Source organism: Anabrus simplex, chromosome 3, assembly GCF_040414725.1.
Source record: "Anabrus simplex isolate iqAnaSimp1 chromosome 3, ASM4041472v1, whole genome shotgun sequence".
Taxonomy (NCBI): Eukaryota; Metazoa; Arthropoda; class Insecta; order Orthoptera; family Tettigoniidae; genus Anabrus; species Anabrus simplex.
Genome location: NC_090267.1, coordinates 339,800,600 through 339,816,648, shown reverse-complemented (window position 1 = coordinate 339,816,648; position 16,049 = coordinate 339,800,600). Strand labels below are relative to the sequence as shown.

Here is a 16,049-nt window from a genome sequence, read left to right as displayed (position 1 = left end):
TAATTAAACTGTATCACGGACCTAAAACTAACGAGTTGTCTTCGCTTATAAACACGTATCATGGCTGTGGAGAGAGTAAACAAGGAAAAGGTGAAGAAACGTGCTGGGAAAAAGATGAGGAAGCATGTTCGGCGTGGACTCATCAATAAAGTGATTGATCTTCTTTTCTTCGTGCTTCATCTCCCCTGCGGCCCTTGAACACGTTCGCCTGACACGTAGTTACATGCTGCCTGCATAGAGTATGTCGTGTAGCTGTTAAAATCTGCTTCGTAAAGTTATGCTGCGTGTGTGTGTGTGTGTGTGTTATTACCTAGTGCTTTAGCTGCTCAGAAGATAGCAGCACTTGTCGTTGTTGGTGCAATAAAACGAAAACTGAGTGACAAAAACCGTAAAATAGACAAAGGATAAAAATGTGTGTGTGTGTATATATATATTCTAAAATAAATATGAATTGTCAAAACATATTACAGGTGTTGTTTAATCCTACAGCATGTCCTAGTGACTTAGAAGAAAGGAAACGTAGAGGATTAAAAGAAAACACACATAAAATTTAAAGTACATCCTCTTTATTAATCCATGAATTAAAGCTGTTATTAAAACCAAGCCATTTAACATACAGTTTATTGCCACGACGTCTAATAACACGTTCAACTAAATAGTGATCAGGATATTTTGTTTTCTGCAGTTCTTCGATGTAGAATCCTCCTTCAATAGGCTGTCCTCTGAGATCGCGAAGTAAATACGTAACTGGATTAGTAAGCTTAACACTTCTGATTTGAAAAATGTCAGTGCTCCAGTTAGCTGTGTATCCTTTTGCAAAGATAGACTTGTGTTTGCTGATGCGAACAAAATCACCTTCTTTAAAGCGATGGCGACGTGGATCAGCTGTTTTAATTACAAGATGAATAGCATTTATACGAGGTGTATTCTTTGTAACAAGACGTGGCTTTGTTCCGATAGTGCGATGAGGTGTATCGTTGTAGGTAGATAAAAGCCTGGGTAGCAGATCAATCCAACGATATGAACCTTGTGCCGTAAATTCTCGCCAAATCATTGTTTTGAGTGTACGATTAAAGCGTTCTACAACACTTGCCTTGAGATTGCTGAACGTAGAGTAGTGTTGAATGCCAAGTAACTTGAGGTAAGAAGAAAAATCCTTGTTGTAAAACTCTTTACCTTGATTAGTTTGAAGAAGCCTTGGGCAGCGTTTCTATTCAACAACATGTTTAAATGCTTCTTTAACTTGAGCTGCTGTTTTAGAACGCACGGGTTGTGCAAAAGCAAACTTCGAGTACACATCGATAACAGTAAGTAGATACTTATACCCCTTATTACTAGAGGCATATGGAATCATTTCTACTAAGTCTGCTTGCCAGAGATCATCTTTTCCTCGTGTAATAACGCGTCTGCGACAGTAGGTGCGACGTGCTGGTTTATGTAACTCATGTGCGATGTTTACCTTTACAGGTGAGATCTTCTCTTGACGAGCCATTACAAAATAATACCGGCATAACGTAGTTCTCTTTCTATTTCTAGAATTTCTGATCCGTGATCAGTGTGACCAGCCTCTTGCGATGCTCTTAAAAGTTGCAATCGTTCAACGAGTAAGTTTGGGTCATTCCAATATCTTACATCCACATACGGCAACAAAGGCTTGTAGATAACATCTAGACTACGTGCAGTCGGAAACGGCTTAGAAATAAACTCACGATACTTGTAACTCTTATTCGCATTTACAGCTTCTGTTCTCTTGTAATTACGCCGTGTTGCGTCAGTAGCAAAAAGTATTGCGTTATATTTTTTAAGATCATCTTGTAAAATTATATCCTTGTCAGGTATTCGTGAGAAAAGAAGTTCTAAGAGTCCTTTCGTAGGTTTAGAGGTAACACCTTTTACAATGAGTTTGTTGTTATTAACCTTAACATTTGAATTTCCTATCCAGAAACAGTCATCTTTGTAGCGAATACCGTAGGTAGTGTCAGTTTGTCCTGTAAGAAGTTTTTCTATATAAGGTGCAAAGAGAGATCCATAGGTATCTTGAATAAAAGTTCTAAACTGATTGCGATACTCTGGTGTAATCATAACCTCAGACAAAGATGGTAGATTTTGCGTCGATGTAGTAGGTGTTTCAGCAATAACATCTGTAGTTAAAAACTCAACACGCTTAGATGGTGATGTATCATTAAGTTCTTCTTCTTCTTCTTACTTATCTTCCTCTTCCTCTTCTTGATCTACATCCTGCTTCTTCTCTTCCTTATCTTGTTCATGCTTTTCTTCTTCTTCTTCATGCTTCTCTTTATGATATGATGTTTGCATAGAAGCAAAACTTGAAGTAGACTGCGGTAATGAAGTAGAATTAAGAATTTCTTTGAGTGGTGTACTTAGTTGTGTTTTTAAAAATAAATCCGTGTCTGCTTGAATACGTTTAAGCTCTTTAAATTTCCGTTGAATATTGTTTCGAGCTTGGATGATATGTTTTGTGATCTCCTTACTAGATGTTAACATGATGATGGTTTTTAAACAAGTAGTTACTGTAATTCTGTGTTAATGTATATAAAATGATCGAAACCCATGTGATATCGTCCATGCTGTACATCACTTTCTTTCTCAATAACTAACAAGCTGTAACGGTGTAATGACCAACATTTAGCACACATACGTTTAAAGTCATCGAATGTCATATCAGTGTTAACATGATCGTTATACACATATCGCATGTTGCGCTCATCTTGCCGAAAAAGCAAAATAACCTTTGCGTTGTCGCGTATCAACTGCTCAGGCACACGATAATAGGTTTGGCACAAATAGATGCAATCAACATATTTATGCCGACGTATGCTAAAGAATGCACGAATAACGTTTTGCTGTTCTGTTGCGACATCATCAAAGATCATAAGAGAGATAGGAAGCACATCGTCTGGTGATGGTACTTGCTCATGCGAATTAAATTTAAAATATCTTATTCCATCTTTAACTAGATCGTGCATTACAGTTTGTAGAAAGGTATATAGCGGCTGATAAAGTGACTTTGCGAAAACGTAAATATTCTCGAAGCGTACATCATTTACAGAAGTAGTAAGTGTGAGTAAAAGATTTGTATTCCTGCATCCCGACGGACCTGATATAATACATCGAACAGTAAAAGGAAATAACGTTCCATGACGTTTTCTTGTAGTTGTACTAGAACTAGGTAAGAGATGTGGTACAATGTCGGTAACAGGTAGTGTGTCTTGCTGCTTTATAATCTTCATGATAACTGAATCATAAAGTACGTAATAGTAATATATATATATATATATATATATATATATTAAATGAAACAAGAGGCAACGGTTAGTTTATGATTTGCTCTTGACTAGTAAAGTCGTGTACAGCATGGTGAAACAACGATATCCAAACGACGTGAAGAAGAAGAAGAAAGTAAAAACTGTTGGATGGAAAGATGTTATAAAGGCTGCGCAAAAAGCTATTCGAGGGGAATACAATCCTCGTGTAGCTATTACTAAGGCGTTACGCGCAGCAAGAGCGAGAATTTCTCCAAAGTGCAGAGCAATATTTAGTAAACGTGCACGAATTATTCCTGTACCAAAACGAGGAGGATTTCTTCTTGCGCTGTTTGCTGGCTTAGCAGCTTTAGGGTCATTGCTAGGTGGTGCTAGTGCTGTAGCGAGAACTGTCAAAGCTGTAGAAGAAGCGAAACAACAGTTGAAAGAGAGTGAACGTCATAACAAGACGATGGAGGCAATTGCGTTACGAGGCAAAGGTGTGAACATGAAGCTAGCGCCATACAAGAAAGGGCTTGGTATCTACATTTCTCCAAAAAACGTCTACTGAATGCACTGCCACATCGAGCTCTAACGCATGATGCAGTTTTTACGTTTGCTAAACAACTAGGAATTCATTATTTTCGAGGAGTGTATATGCGCGATCAACTACCAGCGCGCCCACGTGATCGTGAAAGTGCCGTAATTAACTTGGACGACAGTCGTGGTCCTGGAACTCATATCGTTGCTTATGTAAAACGTAAATCTAAAGTATGTTATTTTGATAGCTATGGAGCCTTACCTCCTCCTTTTGAGCTCATACGTTATTTCGGAAGCAGTGCAGACATTGTTTACAATAAAAACCGTGTGCAAAACTAATACACGCATGTGTGGACGATTATGTCTTATGTTCTTATATCAAACCCAGACAGTAGAGTAAGTGCATTAGTGTCTACGTGATGACGAACAGTGAAAGAACGTTTGCTGTACGTGGAGAAGGACCTGAAACAACCGTCTATTTTAATCCACCAATCGAACTTGGTTATCAGCCGCATAGTCTTGGACTAGTATCGTTTGAAAGCTACAATAAAATCTATAATGTGCGTGATGGTGTAAACAAGTTCTATTACGATGAGTATGTGCTAACCCTACCCTCAGGTAGTTATACAGTAGACGATATTCACGACTATATTGAAAGTACGTTAATTAATCAGTTTGGGGAAGATAGTTTTAGTAATCATAATTACAAGTTCTCAATCACTATAAGCAACATTACACATAAATGTGTTATTGAATCATCATTTAAGATTGACTTCAAATCACAACCTGATTCGATTGGACCACTGCTTGGATTTTCATCGAGGGAGCTCCTATCGAACGTACGTTACGAGTCTGATCAACCTATAAAACTCTTCGATGATTATAATGTGAACGTTACTTGTAATATTATTACAGACTTGAATAGTAATCTACAACTTTCGCACGTCCTGCACGACTTTATTGTTACAAAGGAACGTGGATATACTATTTGTGAGAAACCAGCAGTAGTTCTTTATCATCCTGTGTCTGTAAAACACATTAGCAACATTACTCTTAGACTTGTAAATAAACATAATCAGCTTATTCATTTAGATCAGCACGCGTACGTAGCTTACAAACTACATCTTAAACCAGTATGAAAACCATCTATAAAACACGGTGTACATTCCGAAGACATACTAGATGTGTGCAGAGACTCATCGAGTTAACAGATACCCATAAGCAGATACTCCAAGATTTAGGATATACACTACTACAACAGAATGGAAGAAATGCTAGACATTACGAATACAGTATAAAGTCGTGAAGGTGTAGTACGAAGTGAGCTTCATTCCTATCAACCTTTTACGTTTGGATTACATAACAATGATGAAATTCATTTTATTATTAATCAGCAAGATGTATACACCTTGCCACACGAAAGCTACCTCTATATTGAAGGACGACTAGAAAAGTCGGATGGAAGTGGACCAAGCACTTCACAACTAAACAACCATGCTCTAGCTTTTCTCTTTTCTGAAGCGCGATATGAAGTAAATAATGTTGAAATAGATCGAACGAAGAATGTTGGTATTACAAGTGCAATGAAACTCTACCCTTCTTTCTGTGATGAAGAAAGTAATCTTTGCGGATGGCTGGATGGTGTCCAAAAGCTACTAACAATTGGATGATTAATGAGGATGGAACTTTTACGGGTATGTTATCACTGAAACATATGTTTGGATTCGCAGAAGACTTTACACGTATTATAATCAACGCAAAACAAGAGCTTATTCTAATCCGTGATCGAAGTGATTACAATTCTCTTAAAGCATTGGAAACACCAGTAGAATCGAAAATAACACTGCATCGTATACTGTGGAGGATTCCACATGTAACCTTATCTGATCGTGAAAAACTTCAATTGCTCAAGATTGTAGAAAATGATACACCATTACCTATACGTTTTAGAAGTTGGGAGCTGCATGAATATCCTGTGTTACCACCTACAAACAAGCATAGCTGGGCTGTTAAAACATCACGTTTTACTGAGAAGCCCTTGTACATTATTTTTGGATTTCAAACTAATCGTAAATTCAATCACGAAAAAGATAGCTCACTGTTTGATCACTGTAAATTAAGACACGTTAGACTATATCTCAACGGAATTACGTATCCCTACGAAAACATAGACATTAATTTTGAGGAAAATAAGTTTGGGATGCTCTATGACATGTTTTGTAAATTTCAATCCTCGTATTATCAGAAAGAAGATCGTCCGCTACTTACACCTCAAGAATTTAAAACTAAAGCACCGATTGTAGTTATAGACTGCTCTTATCATGAAGAATCTATAAAAGAATCTCCAGTTGATATTCGTTTAGAATTTGAAACATCTGAAAACATTCCTGCTAACACAGCAGCCTATTGTCTTATTATTCATATGAGTGATGTTACCTACCATCCGCTAACGAATATTGTTACGAGACTATAAATAAGAATAGCTCTTTATCATTTTCATTAGTGTGTGCTTCAACATCGTACGCTATGGAACAAAACTGCAAATGTGCATGCTGTTTGCATGCTCATACGCAACATCTTATTTATCTTACACGTGTGAGTGAGGCTATTAAGATGTTCTATAAACATAGATCGTCGATGCCGAAAAATCTTATTCAATACTTACCACCAGGATTTTTATCTACGTACGCTGCCTCTTACGTACATAATTTTTGGGGCATCCTTCCTCTACACAGTACGATGTCGATCGAAGTAGATTTATGCAGAACTTGTCAACGACATTACAAGCATCGAGGAGAAAATGGTGATGATGGTTGGGATGGACCAAATCCGAGGATTGAACACTGTACATAGTGTATGAATGAACTTTCTCTAGTACCTCATGTTGATGATGATGATGATGATGATGATGATTCCGAAAAGGAATAACAACAAGGTAAGAAGTATATGATCTTCTCTGTAAAGCATAACATACTTAGTATAATATATTTCTAAATGTTTTGTTTAATTTGAATGTTGCAGGAGGCATTTCAGAAGCATACGTTGTTAAGAACCATACCAACCTTGTCAGCAGCAAAAACGAACACTGTTAGGCCCGTTGCTCACGGTAAAATTTTTGGTCAAATCTATTGAACAACTCGTTTTATAAAACTGTCTGTCTATTGCTCACGGTAAAATCTGGTAAAATTTGATAAAACTTCCAGTTTTGTGAAACGTTGTATCAAATAGGACATGTCCTATTTTCGTAAAATAATTGTACGCAAAAACCAATCAGGAAAGCCGATGTTAACGCTTTCTGCCATCTAGTGCACAATCCATGAAGCACAACGTAAACAACAAAAATGGCTGGCTCTATGTGGTCGAAAGAAGCTGTGAGTGTCCTTATAGATGAATACCAGAAGCATCCATGCTTGTACGTGGTGAAATCACCACTTTATTATAATAGGAATGCCAGAAGGGATGCTGAGAATAAAATTTCAGACGTTGTTAGCGAGATACGGCCCAACACGAATTCCAATGAAGTGAAGGCTAAAATCAATGGGCTTCGAACACAATTCACGAATGAGAGGTTAGTATATTAATACATAGACCTACTGCTGTTCTATCTCTATAGGTGTATTATTAAATAGGCCATGTATATTATTATTTTCTTTGCTATACGTCAATTGTGTATATGAACTGCGAAGCTTTTATATTTATTAATGCATATGGCCTACTTCACAGTTTAATTACTTGATACTGTGTTATTACTATTACTAAACATGTTTCTCTGACTAAATATATATGTTAATTGCAGGAACAAATATATGAAGTCCTTCCACAGTGGAATGGGGCTTGTTGACACCTACAAACCTTCATTTGCATGGTATGAGAGGCTGCTGTTTCTTGTAGATCATGTTTCTGCAAGAAATAGCAAATCTAATCTTGACTCCAGTATAAATGAAGACATGCAAGGGAATCATTATATTAATGAGGTGAGTGAGTTGACATTTCTGCCATCAAGCTTTGTCCCATAGTTTATTATATTATTACTACTCTTTTAGAACACAGTATGACAGTGGTTTAACAGATTAATAATTTATCCAGTATAATAATTACAGGTCGATTTAAAATGATAAATTTGCTATTAGAAACGGTTTCAGCAGGCTACATAGGCCATAAAGGACCTACATGCATGCACACTCACACACACTTAAGCACACATGGCCTATTTAATTTGCACTGTGATTAACATCTAAAGTTATCCACGCACCGATCTTGCCAGGGAACCGCTCCTGCACCACTGAAATAATCCTTGGAATGGTTTCTAATTTTTATAGGTGTTTGTGCAACTCTATTTTCACCTTGTCTGTCAATTCTTCTTAGGAATTGTTCCCTTCTCCAGATTCCACAATTCATAGTCCCCTCTTCTGTGTTTTCCTCATCTAAACTATGAGGTGGTAAATATATCCCTCTGTTTTATTCAGTTAAGAAGTTGTGTAACGCACAAGTTGCCTGGGTAATAGATTCAACTTTGTCCACTGATAACACTAATTTGGTTAAAATTACCCTGAAAACATTTGCCATTATTCCGAATGCATTTTCAACTTAACATCTTGCTAGGCTTAACCTGTAATTGAAAACGTTCTGTTCTCTGGTCAGTCCTCTGTATCCAAAAAGCTTCATGATAATACTGGACAGTGGGAAAGCATCATCAGCCACCATAACATAAGGCACTTCATTTTCTGTGTGAGGTAAATTGCTTGGATGAGGAATAGTCAATGTAGTATTCTGCATTGCAGCATACAACAAGCTGGATTGATACACACCCCTATCACTCACTCGTCCATTGGTCCCAATGTCAACATATGTAAACCTGCAGTGTTCATCTACTAGTGCAAGCAAAACAATGCTTGCACTGCCCTTATAATTATAGAAGTGTGAGCCACTTGACCTTGGATATGCAAAAGTTATGTGTTTGCCATCCAAGGCACACAGACAGTTTGGAAAAATTCCATTTCTCATGGAAATCTCTTGCAATTTGTAGCCACCCATCTGAAGTTCTTGGAACCTGCAATTGATATTTTATTTTATGTTTTTTCTTTTAAAGGACACAAAAGAGGAGACTGCAGATACATCAGATCTTTTTATAGATGATGTGTTATCTGTCTATGAGGGAGAAGAAAAGGCAAATAAACAAGGACCAAGTACAGCATCGAATGTACGCCTACATGTTGACACTGCAAATGAATCAGGTATTGTTTCAGCAGTAGCTACCAATATTTAATTTAATTTTAATGTTCAAATTCTGAAATTATCAGTAAACACTGAAAGGGAAAATCTTTATTTTACAGGGGAATCATCTAAAAAGAGGAGGAAGAAGACATCCCCTGAGGATGAAGTTTTAGCTTCTGCAGCTACAGCATTGCAATCATTTACATCCAAAAAGGACGAAGATGATGATGATTTTGCCAGGTTTATTTCCAGCTCAGTGAGGAAAATAAGAAATAAAACTTTACAACTGCAAACCAAACATGAAATTTTAAAAGTTATAATGGAAGCTGAGATAAAAGATAACTTAACTGTGAATGAAATGTAAATAATGTACAGTAAAAAATGAACTTTACCTGCATATAATCCTTTATGAGTGCATTGTATATTTCCCTACATGTTTCAGGAATTATACGTGAGAGCGTTCCAAATGGTATTCCTGTGGCATAGGCCTACATCAGGTTTGTGTAAGATTATCCAGTAGCAAGAAACCTGGGTGTTATTTTTAGCCTTGTTGTAGGAGATACCGTATAGCTTGTTTCATGTTTGTGTCCTGTTTTCTGATGTTCGGTCCAAAAAGCTGTATGAGTTTTTCAAACGTTTCTTCATTCATAAGAAGAACATATTTATAACATTCCAGATCCTCAAATCTCAATTCATTTTGGAGTAATGACAACAATCCCCTACCATGATTTATCCTTTGAATCCAAGGTTGAACCCAATACTTTCTATCAGTCCTCCTCCTTATCCTCTTTATGATTGTACATGCTATAATGGACACTAATGCAGCAGCATTTGCTATTCTAGGTCTAACTAAACTGGAGCAACTTTTCAAAGTTCCCTTCACTCACTCTTAAGAAATTCCTGTACGATTCAGTGTCCTCTAACCTCAATTAATTCTGGACTAAAGATAGCAATCCCCTTCCATCATCCCTTCTGGTCCACCACCTTCTAATCTCCTCTTCCTACTGTTTTTTTCTTTTAATAACTGCTCATGCAACTATTGCAACTAATTTACTAATATTTCAGAATCTAAATTTCATACACAGTGAGGAATAATTGTTCCTTTATTGTACTTAGTACTCAGCCAGTTGACCTGTGATAAATTATTTCAATGGTTATGTTGCATAACGAGTTCAGTCTAGCTTTTCATAAATAGGGCCTATGTTGTTTAAGCAGCAGTAACCACATAGGCCTACTGCGTATGTTTTAATGGTTTAACATTATGATTTCAGAAATAAAGTTACCAAGCGAAAAAAGCTGAATGTGGTACAACAGACTGTTTCTTGCTGACCACATCGTGCCAAGAAGCAGCAAATCAAATCTAAACATGTCACAGATCACTGAAAATGGGTGTATTGAGTCTGCGGTCATGGAATGCGTACTCTTTTAGTATGTTAAATTCTTAAATAAAATAAACAATAAATGACTTGCATTCTGATCATCATCATAAAGTATGCCTATGAAAATGAAGCATCATAATGGAACTGAATGTATAGGAAACACTGTGTGAAATGTTTTATACTTAAATGAATGAAGTTGCTGTGATTCTAGCATTGCTAATTTTGTAATTGCATAAATTACTCAATATAATATGATGATAATTTTTACTGCAGCAACAGGTGTAGAGTTTAATGTGAGAAGAAGTATTCTGTGAAATTAATCATGGTGCTTCTTATTCATACTGGTCTCTAATTATGATAGTGATGCTAAAGATTATGAGTGAAAAATGCTCTATGCAGTTGTAGGAATAATCTGGTTACTCAGTTAAAACACTTGCATTACTGAGTTGCATATCATTGAGGTCTATTGTTTGTAATAAATATAAGGCACATTCAAGTTGTGAATTATGCATTAGTATATTTACATAGATTATGAGACTGATTAATAATACAGAAACAAAACAAGTATAACTGGTAGTGAAATCAAAAATAAGATGTTGTTCTACCTTCAAAACCGGTAGTTATTGACACAGCGTTCTTGCCACTTCACTTGCCCCACTCCACTGAAATAATCTTTAAATTTATTTCTAATGTTCAATGGTGCTTGAGCTGATCTGTTTCCACTTTGTCAATTCCCTCCAGTGACTGACCATTTCTCCAGTTTCCATGCTGCAGTTTTCCTTCATATATGTTTTCTTCATCAGTGCTGTTGGGAGGCATGTAAAGTGATTTGTTTTCTTCCAGAAGGAAGTTATGCAAGACACAGGTGGCTTGAACAATAGCTTCCACTTTGTCCACTGAGAGGTTTATCTTACTTAAAAGAACTCTGAACACATTAGCCATAATTCCAAAGGCATTTTCCACGACACACCTTGCCCTGCTCAACCTGTAATTGAAAATCTTTTCCTCCATTGTCAATCCTCTGTATGGATAGGGTTTCATTATGTTTGTTGACAGTGGAAAAGCATCATCAGCTACAAAAACATAGGGACACTCATTGTCACATGTGGGGAGCTTACGAGGAGGAGGTATATTCAGCATTCCATCACGCATGGCTAAAAATAAATCACTTTTCTGAAACACACCCCCATCACTCACACGACCATTGGTTCCAATATCCACATAAATGAATTTGTAACTTGCATCAACTACTGCCAGTAAAATAATGCTTTTTGTGCCCTTGTAATTGTAATAACATGATCCACTTGATCGTGGAGCTGCAAAATGAACATGTTTCCCATCAATTGCTCCTATGCAGTTTGGGAAGTTCCACTTTTCTTCAAATCCTTGTGCAATTAATTTCCATTTTTCATGTGTGTCTGGAATCTGAAATGAAAATTCATTTCTTACAAGATTTTCAAGGCAGCTCCATGATTACAATGAATGATGACATACAATTAGATGATGATGGGGTATTGATAGTGCAGGAGTCTGACATAGACACACACCTGCTTCCAACTAGCAGTGAAATGAACCAGCCTCCACAGAGGGAAGGTACAGAGCATTATATACCCAGTGAAATGGACAGTTAATGCATTAAGTAGCTTCAAATATTATTTTATAGGCAAGCAGGGTTTCATTAATGACATTTTTATAACATGAGGAATTTTTCAGGCAAATCTTCTAGAAAAAAGAAATAGAACTTCACCCAAGGATCAAGTGCTGGCAACTGCTAATCAGGTATTAGTATCTATGTCAACTTCTGCTTTAGATGCAGAGGAGGAATTTGTGAGTTATATTGCCAATGAACTCATACAAATTAAAAGTGAAAGACTGAAACTCCTAACGAAACAAAAAATACAGAGCTTGCTTAAGAGGCTCTACTGCAAGAAATAGAGTAAAAATGTATCATGAAAGAGTAACTTCCCCTGTAATGTAGCAATATTATAATTAATAAACATAGTCCTACCTGCAGATAGTCATCCTTTAATGCATTGTATATCTCCCTACATGTTTCAGGGATTATACGAGCCAGGGTACCAAAAGGTATTCTAGTAGCATACATCAGGTTTGTATACGATTCACCAGTGGCAAGAAATCTCAGTGTTACTTGCAGTCTCATTGCAGCTGGAATAGCTTGCCTCATATTTGTATCTTTTCTTGCTATTCTAGGTCCAACTAACTGGAGCAATTTTTCAAAGTTCCCTTCACTCACTCTTAAGAAGTTCCTGTATGATTCAGTGTCCTCTAACCTCAATTCATTCTGGACTAATGATAACAGTCCCCTTCCATCATCCCTTCTAGCTACCCAAGGTCTGGTCCACCACCTTCTAGCTCTCTTCTTCCTCCTATTTTTCCTTTTAATAACTGCACATGCAACTATTGCAACTAAAGCTGCAATTTGTTTACTGTGTACTGATGGCATTTGTGATTTATTCACTGACAACAGAACATACTCATCTGACAGACAAAAAGCAAAACAATCACTTTCAGTACTTGGGACCTCTTCCCTCAGAGGTCAGGCCAAACAAATTTAATTCTGATTTTTGGCCAACAGATGGCACTGGTATAAGTTTGAAGCAATATTTTACCGTGTACAACACAACATATTTCATAAAAGATTTTAGGAAATTTTTGTCAAATCTTTTGTCAAATAATATTACCAAAAATTTTACCGTGAGCAACGGGCCTAATAGTACATTCGTAAATAAATATTTGATCGCATTCAAAAATGTTGTACTTATTGCATTGCTTTACACCGACTTACTCTTAAGAAAAACGATCAGGTCCAAACATGCACAATGACGTCATCACTGTGGCACGTGCTTACTCTAGCTTTCACGATGCATGCTTAAACTTGTTCGAATTTACCGCCACTACACTCCTTTACACCGACTTACTCTTAAGAAAACGGACAAGTCTAAACATGCATGATGACGTCATCACTGCAGCACGTGCTTACTTTAGCTCCCCGATGTATGATTAAACTTGTTTGAATTTACCGCCACCACATTTCAACTAAAGAGTGTAGCACCGAGGTAAGCGATGTAAGATAGCGGTAACTGTGTTGAATAAAGATGGCTGTTAGTCAAAAAGAATTTTTCAAATTATCCGCTACTACATAGAGTGCCGCATTGCGCTCTCTTGATTAAAGATGGCGGATGACAGCTGTCAAAAAGCACGTGGGTTTGTAAAGCACGTGGAATTTAGCACCACCACAAAGAGGGCAGCACGGTGCTCTCTAGATTAAAGATGGCGGATGACAGCTGTTAGAAAAAAGCATCTAGATTTTAAATTGCTCGCTACTACGATAAAGATAGCAGCACGGTGTTCAGTAGTTTAAAGATGGCCGCTTGTCAAAAAAGAATGTTTTCAAATTATCCGCTACCACATTTCAACTAAAGAGTGCAGCACTGAGGTTTGCGATGCAAGATGGCGGGTGACAACTTGTCAAATAGATTTTTTCAAATAGTCCGCCTCAAAGGTAAGTAGCTAAAGAGGGCAGCACTAAGGTTAGCAATGCAAGATGGTGGATGACAGCTGTGACGTAAAAATTACCCGCAAGATAGCAGCACGATGCTCTTTTCATTAAAGATGGCAGCTTGTCAAATATAATTTTTCAAATTAACCGCCTCAAAGAGGACAGCACTGTTCTCTCTGGATTAAAGATGGCTGCTTGTCAAAAATAATTTTTCAAATTATCCGCCACCACAAAGAGGGCAGCACGGTGCTCTCTTGATTAAAGATGGTGGATGACAGCTGAAGAGCACGTAGAATTTGTTTCCAAACAAGAGCACGTGGAATTTGCCGCCACCACATTTCAACTAAAGAGTGCAGCACTGTTCTCTCTGGATTAAAGATGGCGGTTAACAGCTATCAGAAAAGCACATGGGTTTGTTTCCAAACAAGAGCGCGTAGAATTTACCGCCACCACATTTCAAAGGTAAGTAGCTAAAGAGGGCAGCACGGTGCTCTCTGGATTAAAGATGGCGGATGATAGCTGTCAAAAAAGCGCATAGGTTTGTTTCCAAACAAGAGAATGTAGAATTTTTCAAATTGCCGCCACCACATTTCAAAGGTATCTAGCTAAAGAGTGCAGCACTGAGGTTTGTGATGCAAGATGGTGGATGACAGCTGTCAGAGAAAAGCACGTGAGTTTGTTTCCAAACAAGAGCACGTGGAATTTCCCGCCACCACAAAGAGGGCAACACTGTGCTCAAAGATGGCTGCTGTCACGTGGAATAGTCTGCCACCACATTTCAAAGGTATCTAGTGAAAGAGGGCAGCACGGTTCTCAAAGATGGCTGCTGTCAAAAAGCATTTTTCAAATTATCCGCCATCACATTTCAAAGATAAGTAGCAAACGAGGGCAGCACTGTGCTCTATAGATTGAAGATGGCGGATGACAGCTGTCAGAAAAGCACGTGGATTTGTTCACCGATTCAAATCTCGCGCTAGTGGGGTTAAGTTGGTAGCACTAAGGATTAGACCCGCCAAGATGGCAGCACTGCCGATGACAGGTGACGAATTTGCAGCTACTGCGATAAAGAGGGCAGCATGGTGCTCTGTAGTTTAAAGATGGCGGATGACAGTGTCAAAAAGCACGTGGATTTGTTTACCGATTAAAATCTCGCGCTAGTGAGGTTAAGTTGGTAGCACTGAGGTTTAGGTCCGTCAAGATGGCTGCACTGAGGTTTGCGATACGTTGTTGTCTGTCAAAAAGCACGTAGATTTGTTTACCTATTCAAATCTCGCGCTAGTTAGGTTAAGTTGGTACTACTGAGGTTTAGGCCCGTCAAGATGGCAGCAGTGAGGTTAGCGATGCGTTGTTCTGTCAAAAAGCACGTGGATTTGTTTACCGATTCAAATCTCGCGCTAGTTAGGCTAAGTTGGTACCACTGAGGTTTAGGCCCGTCGAGATGGCAGCAGTGAGGTTAGCGATGCGTTGTTGTCGATGACAGCTGTCAAAAAGCACGTGGCTTTGTTTACAAATTCAAATCTCCCGCCAAAATTCAAATTTCCCGCGGGAGGAGGAGGAGGCCGCCGAACTGTCCTATTATACTACTTATGTCAAGGCCACCAAACATCTCGCCCTCACCAGAAATCTCCTTGCTTAAGATGATGATGCTTGTTGATTAAAAGGGCCTAACATCTTGGTCATTGTTTTAAGAGAAAGTACAACTAGGCAACCACCCCCTATATATATTAGTAATTGGAGAGAAGAAATGGAAGGGGGCCGACAATAGGAAAAATTATGGTATCGGCTAAGGAAGACCAAGGCCATGGAGGGCTTGAAAATAAGACTCCCTAGGCCTCCATACGTAATACAATCGGGGGCAGAAAAGAACAGGTGGTGATTGAGGTAGATCAGATAGGATAGATGAAAGTGGGGAGCCTGGCACAAAAATTCAATTAAGGGCTCTGTGGTCACCTACCCAAGTTCCCAAGTGCAGAGCCCACATGGGACCCCTTTTAGTCGGCTCTTACAGCAGGCAGAGGATGCCGTGGCTGTTATTCTACTGCCCCTACCCACAGGGGGACAACTATGATAAGGCTAGTCGCTTTACGTTGCACCGACACAGATAGGTCTTATGGCGACGATGGGACAGGAAAG

General features: G+C 38.2%; 1 protein-coding gene across 1 annotated transcript; it reads left to right on the top strand.

Moving 5' to 3' along the window:
- Positions 1–7,411: 7,411 nt before the first annotated feature.
- LOC137498962 (uncharacterized) lies at positions 7,412–9,472 on the top strand. The gene is made up of 4 exons (XM_068226850.1): positions 7,412–7,777; positions 8,893–9,037; positions 9,137–9,377; positions 9,460–9,472. The coding sequence occupies exons 1-4, from the start codon at positions 7,610–7,612 to the stop codon at positions 9,470–9,472; spliced, it is 567 nt and encodes a 188-aa protein (XP_068082951.1). The 5' UTR covers positions 7,412–7,609.
- Positions 9,473–16,049: the final 6,577 nt, after the last annotated feature.